The sequence below is a fragment of the Protopterus annectens genome, chromosome 9.part0 (assembly GCF_019279795.1).
Source record: "Protopterus annectens isolate FY-2018-M chromosome 9.part0, PAN1.0, whole genome shotgun sequence".
Lineage (NCBI taxonomy): Eukaryota > Metazoa > Chordata > Ceratodontiformes > Protopteridae > Protopterus > Protopterus annectens.
In genome coordinates, this window is record NC_056743.1 from 490,871,453 (window position 1) to 490,887,363 (window position 15,911).

Below are 15,911 nucleotides of genomic sequence, written 5' to 3' on the forward strand. Positions count from 1 at the left end.
GGAACGGATATGCACAGCCTCTCACATATGCTAGCAGTTTTTCCAGTCAGGTATGTTGCACCAGGTCCTGGCCAATATTTCAGTACTGTATAGTAGTGTCTGTGCACCATTCTTCTGCAATAACAGGATATTTTCTAGGAAGAGGGATGAGGAGGTAAGCATACTCAACTGCCCAATATTTTACAGAACATTGCCTCATTTTTCATTTGCTCCTTATAACATTCATTATCAACCCCCTAATTCTCTTCTTTTCATATCCCCTCCCTGCAACATAAATTCTACCCTCTTCAATCTCAAACCCATCCAAACAAGTTATGTAAAAAATCTGCTAACTAAATTAAAACCTTGTACACTCACTGCATATTAGCTATCCAGTGATTTTCTAAAACTAGCTGCTACCTCAGTTGCTTACCCTATATCTAGTCTTATAAACCATTCTCTCTGAACAGTATATGTACCACTCCTTTGAAAAATATCCCAGGTCACACACTTACATAAAGGCGGTCCCATCTACTAATTTGTCCAGCTATAGACCCATTCTCTCACTACTAGCCAAAATCTTAGAAAAGTGTATACACAACTATTAGACCATTTCCTGAGAATAACCTGTTATCTAATACACAACATGGCTTTCAACCCAGACATAGTACTAACACAGCTCTAATATGCTTTACTAATACCATAAATAACCATAAATGTCTGTGTGATTGCTGTGTAGATATGCCCCCCCCCGCCCCACCAGATGCACTGTAACAAACCAATGCCTACTGGCATTTAAAGGTTGGGCTGACATAGTAGTGAAAAACAAAAAACAGCTTGGCCTCCTACCACTTCAGCCCTGAATCCCAAAGCTGGTTTCATAGCTCTCTCTATAACCAGAAACAAGCCACCTTATGGGGTAATAAACTCTTCCCCCAATTTCCTATCTCTGTATAAGTCCCCCAAGAATCTATCCTTGGCCCACTACTTTTCATAATTTTTACCAATGACCTAAGCTCTGCAGCAAAACAAGCCTCCATCATGCAATATGCGGACGATGCCCCCTCATCTGTTCTGCCCCCTCTATCAAGGAACTTCAAGAAAATCTCTGGCTGGCCTCCACAATACTGAAAACTACTTAGCAGGCCATCAGCTCATGCTAAATGCTAACAAAACCAAGATTATGGTCTTTTACAATACCTCAATAATAAATAACCAACCACCTATCTCTATTTCTTCCTCCAATGGCACAAAAATAGAACCCGAACAAACTTTTCTGTGCCACATTTGACAATGGACTTAAGTCTGACAGACATATAGCACTACCAATTAAAAAAGTCCATGTAATACTTGACAGAACTTGAAATTACTACCCTGGGATAGCCCCTTTGAATTTTTATCTGGAGAACGGTTTGCCATTGATTCTTAGTCACTGTAATGCAATTTATCAATAAAATACATGGTGCATCTTATACACCTATATGCATTCTTTTATCCATGAATGTAGGATGCTATCAAATGCTTTTTTTGTAATCTATATATGCCATATTTAAACTCTTCCCCTTTTTACAATTCTATATTTTATATTTATTAACAAATGCTCCTTTGTTCCATATGACAGTTGTTACCTTAGTATTGCCATAGTTGAGTTTGTGTGTGGACTGGTTGGTTTATTGAGTATTATAACACTGCTAGTTTTGACTAAGATATTCAGGAAAATTCTGCCACACTGCTTGTACTTGATAGTTATTTGAATTGTTTACTTGTTTTCTCCCTGAACTACATAAAGTTCTTCTATGTCATCAGCTGGTTTGCAATAAAATCTGGTTTGTACTGTGTTTGGGCATTGGGTTCAGGGATACAGAATATCCATTCCAAAAATGCTCCAAGCAATAATATTGGAAAGAGCAATGATACAGATATTACGGTGAAAACAAATGCTATCATTCTTAGTTGCCATATTTTTTTTTTGGAGTTGTTATAACTGTTTTTAAACAAAAAAGGAACATTTCATAGGTTCATAGATGTGTACTAGGCTAATGGCCCTGGAGCCTTTACAAGCCAAGCCCATAGATGTACCCTGACATCGTGCCACCTGACGTTAGTTCCTAGTGCCTTTATCAAGTAGAGCCACTAGACTGATCCCTGGGGTGAACTTGGGTCACATTCTGTGTCATGAGTGACACAATGTTTAGTGTATTACACAATGCTCATCTTCTGTCAAAATTACAAGTTGTTAGGGAAGCAACATACTTGTAGCTTACTCATTATAACCAATGCTCTCATTAGATGTGGACTTCCCCTCAATTATTTAAAATTATAGACTTAGACCTGGCCAGTTAACTGTTTTAACAGACTATCATGTGACTAGATACTAATTATTTTGGCTTTCTGTAATACTCCATACTTGGAACAATTCTCACAGCTCACTGTCTTATTCGTTTTTATAATACAAGATCTATTGTTGAGAATAAAATTATTCTTTCTGACACTGATTAATCTTTCTGTCAGCTGTCGGCAGAATTCTCATTAGTTAGCTCTACTCATTCCATGAGAAAAAAAAAAACTTGACTGTTTCAAAATGCAAAAACAATAACTAGCAGATAATACTGAGATTAGCTAATAGAAATAAGTCTGCATATTATCCAGCAATTCTCCACATCAAGACACTCAAAACTGTTAGACAACAAACAAAAATATATTGTACATCTAGGAGAAAATATTAATGCTTGAAAAAGTATTGGCTTTGCTCCAGCATTATGAATCCTCAGGACTTTCTTCCGGGACTTGAGGCATTGTGTGGATACATGCCAATTTTTTTTTCAGCTATAACATCTGGTCAGCTAACAGCTGACCTTCCATCATATGGTAGGTGTTAAACTAAGAACACACAAAGCTGTACCTCCTGTTATGGAAGCAAGAAACTCTAGTATATTTCAATATTTCTGTGGAAGAGCACTGCAAAGCGTTGCTCTGAGAGAATGTTTTCTATTTACTGTTATAACCAGTATGGAGGCATTTTTTTTCTTCTAATGATGCCACAGACATTGCATTATAATGAAACTAGCAGGACATGTAAAATAGTTGCAAAAAAAGTATTCTTTGATGGCACAAATAGACAAAAAATGGTACTGGAGCTAAAGTTCATAACTTCTAAAAACTGACACCATTATCCTGAAATGCTTCTGAGAATTAGCTTTATGGCATTTGTGCTAATTGACAACATTCTTTCTAAAATAATTTTGAAAAAAATCTTTATATTCTATTGTAGTCCTTAAAGATCTGTAGCATCCACAGAACAAGAGATGCAAAACTGTAATTTAAAAAAAAAATACATTTTGCTGATGGTGCATTTACATTTTATGTTTAGTACTTAAATGTTTTATGGATTATAAAACATGTTAGATTTCTGGGCAAAGCAGAATCCTCTACTGTGTGTATTTATCTTTATGGTGGACACAGGAGAAAATGCTGAAGTACAGACTAAAGTACTTCAACCTTTTGGCCATAAAATGTACAAGCTTGAATACACAGTCATGTTTAAATATGAGTGGTAATCCTTAGCATGTCCAGTTTCATACACATTAACCTGAAATAGTACCTTACCCCTGCTCTATTACTGCCTCTGATTGGAAAGTATGTGCACCAGCTGTCCTGTACAATTATTCTAGTAGTCTAATTGCATCTCTGCCAAGGGCTGTGCATATTCACCTTTTGAGGAGTTATTTGGTTGAAACATATCCAGGCTCATCATAGTACTGTATTGCACAAGTGCACTGAATTGCTGCAGATCTCCAAACATACACGAGTACACGAGAGATGTGCAATGTAGTCAAGTTAACATCATACGTCTCAACTATCCAGATTTTCAGAATGTCCAAATTTTTGCTTTATATTTGTCATTTCCTCATAAAATTGGTTATTTTTTGGATTTTTGTAGGAAATCAGTGAGGATTGAAGTCACTATATAGTGACATATTTGAGTTTCAGACTTCATATCCTTCAGAAAATGTACATTAACACAAGACCATTTATTCTAGCAACAAAGTTTATAACAGCAATATTTAAAATTTGTCCCTATTTTTGGGGCTTTACCCCACCCCCATTATGTTTGGCTTTGTTCAGATTTTTTGTGCTGAGGTTAAGAGCTATGGTTATCATACAGTAGCAAGCTGACAGGGAATAGACACCACTCTGCAAACAGGAAAAGTACTGGACAGCGCAATGGTGCAGTGGTAGCATTGTCATCTCACAGCAAGAGGTTCTCCAGCTCGATTCTTGGCTGGGGTGCCTTCTGTGTGCAGTCTGCATGTTTTCACTGTATTTGTGTGGGTTTCCTCCCATGTTACAAAGACATGCATCTGGAGCATTTCTCCCCGGGCCTCCACTGAAAATTGGCTTTGTTCCAAGTCGGACCTTCCCAGTAAACAAATGTTAAGTAAAATAAAATTAAAAATTAAAGAGAGACAGACAAGAAAGCAGAACTAGTGTGCCATTCTCATGAAGCTAGAATGTGAGGGTGCCAGATAATGATTTAAGATGCAGGGCGATAAGGTGCATTTTTAAAAATATAATTACAATGAAGGCCTAAAGAGCTGCTGAATCTACACAAGAACAAAGATTGCACGCTACCAACCACCATTACATAGTTAAATTAAATATGTACATGAACTGAAATTAAAATATATATAAACAATTGGAAAACAATTTTTTTTTTTAATTCTACCTGTAATGTAAATGTTTGTTCATTTTTTTCTGATACATATGCAATATAACATAATATATCATAGTAACAAATATTTGTATTTTCTATTCTCTTGTAGTAATTACAAAATACACAAGCAGTATAACAATACTTCATTAATCTTTTTCTGAATTTGTATTACTAAGTGCAAATAAAAATATAACTTTACTGAATATACAGAAAGAAAATGTGTGAAAGATGACAGACAGAAAAGCAATATCAGAACAAAGCTTTTTGAGAAAGACACTAGTGCAGAATTTAGTCTTTCTTTAAGTTCAGAATTGTTGTTTGTGCCAAGATTCAAGAGGGAGAAGCTGCCACTAAAGTTACCTGCAGTGTACCTCCAGTGGGAGCAGGATCTTTTTACCTCCTTTCCATTGTAACTTATCCATTAACCCATGCCTTTACTGCTATGGAAGACGTCAGCATTGTACTATGCATTGCTCATTTATGAAAAAAAAATTATCTTCATACAAACCAGAATATATATCACTACATGAAATAGGCTACCACTGAAATCTGCTGCAGAGGCTAGATGAAGCTACTCTAAGTCACAGGCTCCTTTTTCATTTGGTAAATTTCATTACTGTCAGGTATATAATTCTTTTGGCTCGAAATACATATTTAAGAGGACGTTATAAACAGCGGTGAACTGAAAAGACTAAATGCTGTATACTCAAGCACATTAAGGCATGGCTTTCATCATTGACTTGTAGCCTTTTTTCCAGCAGGGCAGTCAGAGTGGAGCTGTCAAAATAACTGAGGGAAGGCAAGACTGACAAAGGTGACTTCTGTGCACTGAGTATTTTGTTCTGCCTCAAGTCTCAACAGCCAAGTGTGCCTTTGTCTGGGATATGGACAAACAGCAAAAGCAGATGTACATATGGTTTAAGTAAAACAGCACAATAAATTTGAAAATATATTCTGGAGAATGATTTTATGGGCAAAAGAATAGTCACAATTTAATTTTGTGAGGTAAAATATTGTAATTTATTTTTAATGACTTTTTTCTGCTTGCAGTTTAAACCCTTAAATATAGCTATAGCTCCTAGTGATTATTTTACAAATTATGCAAATAAATGTTGTCCAAACCTCATGATTACTTAATAATTGTAGTTGCAGGGCCACACTAACTCATTCTTATTTCCTTCGCAGCTTTGAAACGCAAATTCACTTGTGGCATATGCAGCGTTACAGTAAATTCAATAGAACAATATTATGCTCATCTTCAGGGTTCAAAACATCAGATCAAGTAAGTATTGTTAAGTACAGAACAGGAAACGTAGCATAATTTCTAAATTTGCCTGCTACCATGCATCCCTGTATTCACTGAACTGCAGAATGAACTACTTTATATAAGAGAAAATAATTGCTTACAAAATGATTGTCCAATGTTATATCCACAAAATATGTTGCAGTTTTATGCTAACTCTATTACTTAGGAAAACATAAGGGACTTTTACAAACTGCAGGCACAAACGAAAGGACACTGTTCATCTTATATCATGTGAAACTGAATTTTTTGTTTTTTGTCGTCTTGGCAATGAAAGCAGGTTATTTTTGCTCAGAAAGAATGCCCATGAGTTATTTCTTGTCGAGCAGAGCAGCATAAAGTTCTTGACAGTTATATAGCCATGCACGCATAGGCATGGGTAATTTCAGTACTATGGTGACATTTAGAATGGTCTGCAAAAGATTTTTGACCATTGTGTGAGTGGCAGCACTGTTCAAAATCAAGTTGTTTGCATTCACAGCTTCTTTTTTTTTTTTGCATTCACCATAAAGTAGAGAGTAAAGTCTAACTAAAAAACATGACATTCATATACCGGAACAATTCTGGGTTTGTTTAAAAACAGGATGCATCCTAATGTGAATTATAAAATCATTTTTTCTGTAATCTAGACAATTTATCTCTAGCTTCACCTGATGTACAGTACAGTGTCAAGAAAAACAGTGGTAAAATCAAATCAATTGGACTGATGCAAGTGTGTAGACCAGTCACTGAGGAAGCAAATATATAATCAGTCCAGATAACAGAAGAAAGGTCAGGCATAACAAAGTCCAGCTGAGTAGGAACACTGATGTTTTTGTACTCAAACGTAAGTGGCGACCAAAATGCAAGTCATTGGAGGATGCAGAATCCAAAATTTCTTACCCAATAATTCACTACCTGATAAATATTTTACAGTGATTTAGAAATTGCACTGAGTGAGGCCTAGAATTACATGAGGATCACAAAAACATTTTCAAAAGGGGGGTGTATATTAGTGAGGGGAAGGAAAAGATACATACAATTTGCCATATATAAAGAAATCAATCAAGCTCAACCTCGGACTTTCACAGCAGTAGGAGAAGCAACTTACACCATGATGGTCATAAGATGACAATAATTGCACTTCCGAAGACAATAACTGTAGTAACATGATTGCATGCTTAACATCAGACATAAGGTAGAGCTGAAGGGTAATAATTCATGTTTGCATAAGCAGCCAGTCACACACAATTGTTTTAGGTATAAGAATTTCCAAGCTTCCTTAATGAAACTATTTTAAATGTAGGCAAATGGTGCTGTCAAATAAATCTTATAGAGCTGAACAAAAGAAATACTGAAATCTACTGTCTTGCATTTCTTTGTCGTCAATGTTATTTGGCAGTCACATTTAGTGAAAGTAGCTCAGAAAAAAGTAAACTGAAAGGAGGCAGGCTAATGGACAACTTCAACAAGAAGGCAGATGCACAAATTTTTGTATTATGATACGATGGGAAAGGTGAAAATAAGGTGTGTAATCAACTATGGCATGACCAGAGAGCAGTAGCTGTGGGATTTTAATGGAGCTGAAAGATGATATAGCTGAAGACCAGTCTCATACTGATAACATCATCACTTTAAAAAACAGTTCTTTCACTACCCAATCTTACATCCAACTTTCAGTTCACTCCCTTATAAGCTCCTAGGCAAGTACTGGGCTAGCTACCCTTATGCCCCATTTTAAGCCCAGCCAATTTCGCTTTTTGTGCTCAAATTAACCTATCCCATTTGGTTACCGATTGACCTTATCCATCCTGTAGTTGCTAATTAGGCATTACCCTTAAAGAGAATAACTGGTATCATACCATAGATTATTTGAGGGGACCCACGCATGGGAAAACACACTTAGGAGTTGGCTGTGTCCATTGGTAGTCAAGTGATTATCCATAATGTACTTCACATTAACCATTTTAGTCTTTGCCTACTGCATGATGCTGAATCTGACAAATAGCTTCTTGATATATATATATATAATACAAATATAAAACATATATCCCTAGCACAAGAGTCAAACCTCTGGTTTTCCATACCTCAATGAAATGCTTTTTGAGCATATGAATTGTATTGAGAAATAGAAAACCCACTGTATAGAAGTAAACTGTAGAAGTCTCTACCAACCTCTCCAAATCAGACCTAAGCAAGCTAGATGCTTGCTATAATAAGACAGCCAAGTTTGATACTAGTTGTTCTACCAGAACTCATCATCGCAAGCCTCTAAGACAACTATCTTGGTTAGAACTCCCCAACCAACTCATACTCGCACAACTCTCTACTGCCCACCAAATGTTCTATAAACCTGAAAAAAATCCACATAAAAGCACCCTTCCACTAATAAAGCATACGGTGGGGACAGATCATACAAACCACTGTTTTACTGACAATGACCAAACAATTTAATTTTGCATTAAAAAATGAACAGGATTCTCATATACAGTCTTATTCAGCTCATAATGTCAACAATAGCTATCATTCTTTGAAAGAATTTATTTATTATTTTGAAAAGAGACTTTTTAAATTAAAGACTTTAGATATGGATATTGCCTATCTTAAAGAGTTTATACATTTAAAAATTGACTCAATGCTTAAGACTTTTTAGATTTCCTTTTGGCATTATTTATGATGATATTATTGCTGATTTTTCAGGACTCTGATGAAGTGGGTATGAATTTAGTCAAAAAAACTGTTCTTTATTATGAGAAACAAAAGGATGTTGTAGCTGAAGTGGACTCGCTGGATGTTAAAATAAGAAGGGTTTATTATTTTCACAGTATAGAGAACTGTATTTTAAAATTCTTGATAAGGTGGAGAGAAGATGTAATATTTTTTATAAAAAGAAACGAAAGTTATAAAGAGATTTAAAACAATATCAGAACAAACAAGTGTATCCTATTGGGAAGGTTTTAAGAAAGAACATTGAAATTCAGGAGAAAATTATGTGCATGCATTATAGTGAAGTGGTCAGAAATGTAGTGAATGCATTGATGAAATGGGGGTAGAGCAGCAGGATTTTCAAGGGGTGAGACGCTAAAGAGAGACTGGCCCACAGATGCACGGAGAAGGGAGAGTACAACAGGAATTATTATCATCAGCCCCAGAGGAAGAACAGTTACAGGAGGGGGGAACAACTACAGGACCTAAATTACTCTAATAGCATTGTGTGCAGTAGCGAGGGCTTCACCATTTATAATTATTCAGATAGTGTGATTACTAAGGAATATTTAAATTTATCAAAGGGAGTGAAATTCATTCCAGAAAAGAAAGGAAATGTATTGAATAGTATTATTGCATTAAAATTAAATGTTAGAAAATTAAATTGACATTTTTTTTACAGAGCAACATACCCCATTGTCAACAATACCATGAAACACTGTTCCAATAACAACACACAGTAATACTTTCTTTTTGAAGAAAAATAGCATGTTTAATCCCCCATTACATCCTTTATTAGATATTTATGAGAAGTTAGTTTCGTAGGATATATATGATATACATTTAAACAATTCAAGGGTACTATGGAACCTTACTAGGGAAAATATAATTAATGGAGTTAAGAAGAGAACTCTATTCATATTATGACCCCGGATAAGGGTGGGGGTATCGTTTTATGCAAATCTACAGATTATTCTAATGAAAAGCAGGAATTGTTTGATGTCTCCACATATGTTGGCGCATCCAAAAATCAGATCAATATAGCATATTCTCACATAGATTCATACTTAGAGTATTTAATAGATGAGCGAATCAATGTTGAACTTTATCATTTTTTTGTACGAAAAGGATTCTATCATTCCTATTTTCTTTGGGATACCCAAGGTACACAAAAATGTGCTATGCCACCTTTTAGACCAATAGCAGCAGCTAGTGGCTCAAACACATCCACTAGCAGTTTTTGTGGACTCGTGTACAGCATATCATGGGTGAAATCCAACATCTCGTTAAGGATTAATGTGAATTTTTAGGTCTTTTGAAACAATTTATGGAAGAAAGATATCTCTTTACTGTTACACCTAAAGACAAAGGTAGTGTTCTTTTTGAGGAGACGTTTAAATTTTCAGACCTTTCACATGAGCAAATAACCTTGGTATGTGAAATTATGAATCTAATTTTAGAGAACTATTTTCTCTATTTTGAGGGGGAATATTATCAACAAACTAAGGAAGTTGTGATGGGGGCAGCTTGCTCCCCTGTCTATGCCAATCTTGTACTGTTGGGTTGGGAGACCAACCATGTAGTACATAGCCCCCCTTTGGCACAGAATAAGGATGTATTATAGATTTTTGGATGACATCTTTATTCTGTGAGACGGACCAGTTGAGGAGATAGAATTCATCCAATATTTAAACAATACCACTGAATTTTTAAAATGTACTTTTAAGTATGATAGTAGAAGTATTTATTGTTTGGGCACATTTATTTCACATGATGTGCAAGGGTTGAGATCTATTGTTTATCGTAAAGATATTTTGTAATGCATTCCTGCATTTCAATAGCAATCACCACTACTCATAGAAAAGTAGTATCAAGGGTCAAGCTGTAAGAACAGCTCGAATTACATCACATTTTGAAGATGTCAAAATTGAGTTGAAAAAAATTACCCTTATGTTTCAGGAGAGAGGTTACCCTAAAGCATTGATTGATGGAATATTAGATGAAGTGTATATCAAATGGGGAACAGTTTATAAACCACTGTTGGGTGTGGGACTTACTACTGAGAGTAATGGGGTTTCTGCACAGAATAAGAATTCATATGAAAAAGTCTGTGTATTACAATATAACTATCTTTCCAATGATATTATGAGGGCTGTTCTTGCCAACTGGAATATCTTTAGGACAAATCAGGATATTTTGAAGAAAGTGGGTATAACACCAAGATTTGTAAATAGTACAGGAGCTAATTTTAAAAAGTTGCTTGAACGAAAGATTTAGCCTGTACAGTCATCAGTTATGGGTACAAGGCCCTGTGGTGCATGTAGCCAATGCCCATATATTAAGGACAGAGAAGTCATTTTAAATAATAAATTGCACAGTCAAGTCATATTTCAGAAAGGTAACCTCTTGACCAACAGGGTGGTATATTTAGCTATATGTGTAACATGTTTCCATTTTTATGTGGGCAAAACGGAACGTCCCTTGAAGAACAGAATCTATGAACACCTGAATGATATAAAAACATAAAAAGCTCAATAATGCTTTGTATAAACATACTAGGTTTGGCACAGTTTTGATATGGTTTTATTTGGTATACTGGCTACTGTAAGGCTTGATCCTAGAGTTGGAAATTGGAAAAATAGATTAAGAAACTGAATGGCAATTCAAATTAGCTGCTCTGTTCTCCCCAGGTCTCAATGATTAAATTTCCATTGCACCCATTTTATATGGAAGAGCAAATGACATATAATATGCCATTTGGTATACTAGTTCGTGTATATGTATTAAGATTTTGTTTATAACAAGGGTTATGTTATCTGAACGCTTCATAATTTAACTTTTAAATGCTTTAGTACAGTATTCAAACTTATTTTTAAGTGAGGTTGCTTTACATTTAACGTTTCCATGTTCTAATTTGAGATTCAGCAATGTGATTGGTTCATGACTAATTGCTCACAGTATTTAAAAATGTTTTAATTTTTTTGTATGTGTATTCTGAAGAAGTCTTTTGTTTGAGATGAAAGCGCTCAATATTATGTGCGTTTTAATAAAAGATGCATTTGGAGCTGTCTGTGTGGATTCCTGGGACTTGCTGTGTTTTTATGCTAAAGTTTTTGTTAGCTACAGTGCTTTTTATTGATTTACCTGTATATATGACTAGCTATCCTAACTGTATGCATTGTTCACAATATTATTACCTCCTACTATTGTAGGAATTGTCTTTTAGAAGCATTGTTATCCAAGATCCATGATCAGGTCTCCCACTCAAACTTTTCCTAGCTTACTCTTACCAACATGAATGTGTGTTACTACTTTATTTACTTTGTATTTTAAGAAGTTTTTTTTCTATTATATCTTCATTTTATTTAAGAAGATATAATAAAAAAAAACTTCTTAAATTACAAAGTAAATAAAATAGTATATCTTCATTTAATTTTATTTAAGGCACTTCCACGGTGGTGCAGCAGTAGCATTGTTGCTTCATAGCAAGAGGTTCTCCCATTCGATTCTCGGCTGGAGTGTGGGAAGTGCCTTCTGTGTGGAGTCTGCATATCCTCCCCACAGTTGGGTGGGGATTTGAAAGACATGCATCAATGGGCGTGCCTTCGTTGAAGGTTGAACGTCGAGCTGGCACCTCGGCGTTCGTGAAAATCTACTGCCAATCATTAGCGGACCAGAGTTCCACTGTGGCAACCCCTAACCGGGAAAAGCCGAAAGACAACAACATCTTCATTTTATTTAAGATTTCTTTTCTACCAACAAAACTGTCTACTAACGGAGTTTTCTCCCCAGGCCTCCACTGAAAAAGGGTTTTATGCAGAGCCGACTCTCCCGGTAAATAAATGCAAAATAAAATAAAATAAATATAAAATAAAGCATATGCTGCCTAGTCATATTTCTCAGGCCCATGGCATTGCACATTCCCATGTTTTATTCCTACTTTACATAACTATTCCTCTTGGCTTTATTTTTCTTTTTTTTTTTTGTATGGCACACTGCTATAACCTCTGCAGTGAAGGAGTTCTTCCCTTTCTCCACGTAATTTATAAATGAACACGTTCTCATACTCTCTTCTTGAGCAGGTTTCATTGATCATGTCCACCTTCTGCTGAAGTGTTAATCTCTGCCAGACAGGTCCTTTTCTTCCATATTCTTCCAGAACTTTTCAATGCTATACCATTGCAACAGTCATCCAAACAACTGCACCTTTTTCTTTCTGGTCTTGCTTGACCACACAAATCACATCTCTAAGATAGCTACTGATCTACCCACAGGCTTACAGCAGTACCCCGACCTTATTGCAGCATCTTTACTCATCTCAGTATTCCATCCATTTAATCATCTTGCCCTACATACAACGTGATGAGAGAACAAGCCCTTAAAACTAATATCGTTGCAAATCAAACATTTCTGCAGCATGGGGATACAAAAACCCCACATTTTAAAATTGTGTTAAGAACTGCATTTTCCCCCATTTTTTTTTTTGGCTGAGCTTCCATAGAATTCACCACTCCATAGCCTTCCTCGTTACTCACAGCAGGGTGTGATTTGTCTTTTCTTGACAAGTTCTTGAGCACAATACCACAAGAAGGTGGTAATACCACTGCTTTGTACAAGTCATACAAACAGCCATAGGTCAACTGCTGTGAAGGGCTGCATGAAACCATCCACCCCCACCCATATCACCAGGGGTTCCGAGCTCCCTGGCCTACACACACCACCAAGATTAATTTTTCCTCATTTTTCACACAGTTTCTTATTCTTCATTTTTCTTCTGCAGTCATTCATTCAACATGCTCTGGCTAAGGATTACTTCATTGTTAACTAGGGAAAACAATAGCATTAAGCCAGAAGTCGCACAAGAGCCGTGATGGTTCTTTATGCTCTCAACAACATTCGTTTTTTTTTTTTCTTTTTAATATTTTCATCCAGTGATGGCCTAAGCCACGATCAAAAAGAAATTGAATCTTACTCTCAAACGTTTTTTGTGCATTCTTTCAGCACATCTAACTGACACTATTCTGTAATAACTAAATAAAGGTGGGGATCTGGGGGGGGCTGCCAGACACCTAGAAGTCATAGGTTTATAGATGCTCCGATATATATTTTATAGCTTTTTTCCCAAACTTTTGATTCAGTGATGGTCTAAAAAGAAATTTGATTTTAATGTTATTTCAAAAAAAGAAATACGGTTTATCCAAGGCTTAATGCTCAGAGACAGCCAAACATTAAAAAACCAAATCATATCTGGGAACAGTAACTGTTCTCCCTAGCCTCCTCAGTCCCTTTCTGTACATATCCCTATGGTGTTGAACTGGATGTAAATTAAAGGTATAAATGCCCACAGTCGTATTTAAAGCTCCTGCTATCATAGTACAGCAGATATAAAAAGTGTACATACCCCTGTTAAATTTCCAGGTTTTTGTGATATAAAAGAATGAGATCACAATAAATCATTTCAAATTTTTTTCCACCTTTAATGTGATCTATAACATGTACAATTCAATTGAAAAATAAACAAATCTGTTAGGGGGAAAAATATAAGAAAAAATACAATAAGCTGGTTGCATAAGTGCGCACACCCTTAAATTAATACTTTGTTGAAGCACCTTTTGATTTAATTACAGCATTCAGTCTTCTTGGGGAGGAGTCTATCAGCATGGCACATCTTGACTTGTCAATATTTGCACACTCTTCCTTGCAAAAGTGCTCCAAATCTGTCAGATTGCGAAGGCATCACTTGTGCACAGCCCTCTTCAGGTCACCTCACAGATTTTCTGTTACCATTATATTTCTGGGCTCCGGCTGGGCCATTACAAAACTTAAATTTTCTTCTGGTAAAGCCATTCTTTTCTTGATTTGGATGTATGTTTGGGGTCATTGTCGTGTTGAAAGGCGAAATTTCTCTTCATCTTCAGTTTTCTAGCAGACGCCTGAAGGTTTTGGGCCAAAAGTGACTGGTATTTGGAACTATTCATAATTACCTCCACCTTGACTAAAGCCCTAGTTCCAGCTGAAGAAAAGCAACCCCATAGTATGATACTGCCACCACCATTCTTCAATGTGGGGATAATGCTCTTTTGGTGATGCAAAGTGGTGTTTTTGCACCAAACGTACCTTTTGGAATTGTGGTCAAAAAGTTCAGGCTTGGTCTCATCAGACCATAACACATTTAACAACATGCTTTTGAAAGATGATGTATTACTTTGCAAATTTTTGCCAGGCCTGGATGTTTTTGTGTGTTTGAAAAGACTTCTGTCTTGCAACCCTACCCCATAGTCTAGACATATGGAGAATATGGGAGAGTAATGTCACATGTAACACACAACCAGTACTTGCTAGAAATTCCTACAGCTCCTTCAGTCTTGCTGCTGGTCTATTGGCAGCCTCCCTGACCAGTTTTCATCTAGTCTTTTCATAAATTTTGGAGGAACGTCCAGTTCTTTGCATCACTGTTGTCCCATATTTTCTCCACTTTTTGATGACTGTCTTCACTGCGTTCCATGGTACATCCAATGCTATGGAAATTTTTTGTGCCCTTCTCCTGACTGATGCATTTCAACAATGAGATCCCTTTGATGCTTTGTAAGCTCTCTGCAAATCATGGCTTTTGCTGTAGCAAGCAACTGAGCAAATGTCAGGAAAACCCTACTAGGACATCTGAACTTTATTTGGGGTTAATCAGAGCCTCTCTAATTGACAGGTGTGTACGCAAGAATGAATGAATGTTGTAATTAAATCAAAAGGTGTTTCTACAAAGTATTAGTTTAAGGGTATGCACAATTATGTAACCAGCTTATTGTACATTTTTATTTTTATATTTTTCCCCTAACAGATTTGTTTTTCAATTGAATTGTACAGGTTATAGGTCACATTAAAAAATGAGACCACAGTAAATCATTTCAAAACTTTTCCCACCTTTAATCACAAAAACCTGGCATTTTAACAGGGGGTGTGTACACTTTTTATATCCACTGTAGATGCAACATGCCTCATACCAAAACCTCAAAAGATATCCTCATCCCGTGTGCCCATCAGATGTCAGAGTGGGAGTGATGTATAAGGTTTTCAACTACAGTTGTGTCAATGGAGTCTGTGATGTAAACTGTTTGCAACTAGAGTGATATCATTTTGTAGGTTTTTCATTTCTATAAATGTAAGATTGCCTTTGTTATGTGTAAATGTAAGAGAGGTTTGGAAAAAAATGCAATGCACATTTACTGTCAAACA

At 36.0% G+C, this 15,911-nt stretch overlaps 1 protein-coding gene across 2 annotated transcripts in view; it reads left to right on the plus strand.

Annotated features, from left to right (window-relative positions):
• ZMAT4 (zinc finger matrin-type 4) overlaps positions 1 to 15,911 on the plus strand; it is a 2,083,697-nt gene that overhangs the window by 1,806,870 nt on the left and 260,916 nt on the right. For both annotated transcript variants that reach the window (XM_044083036.1, XM_044083037.1), the window contains one exon: positions 5,879 to 5,975. In XM_044083036.1, coding sequence (XP_043938971.1) covers positions 5,879 to 5,975 — 97 coding nt within the window. The remainder of the gene's footprint in view (positions 1 to 5,878; positions 5,976 to 15,911) is intronic.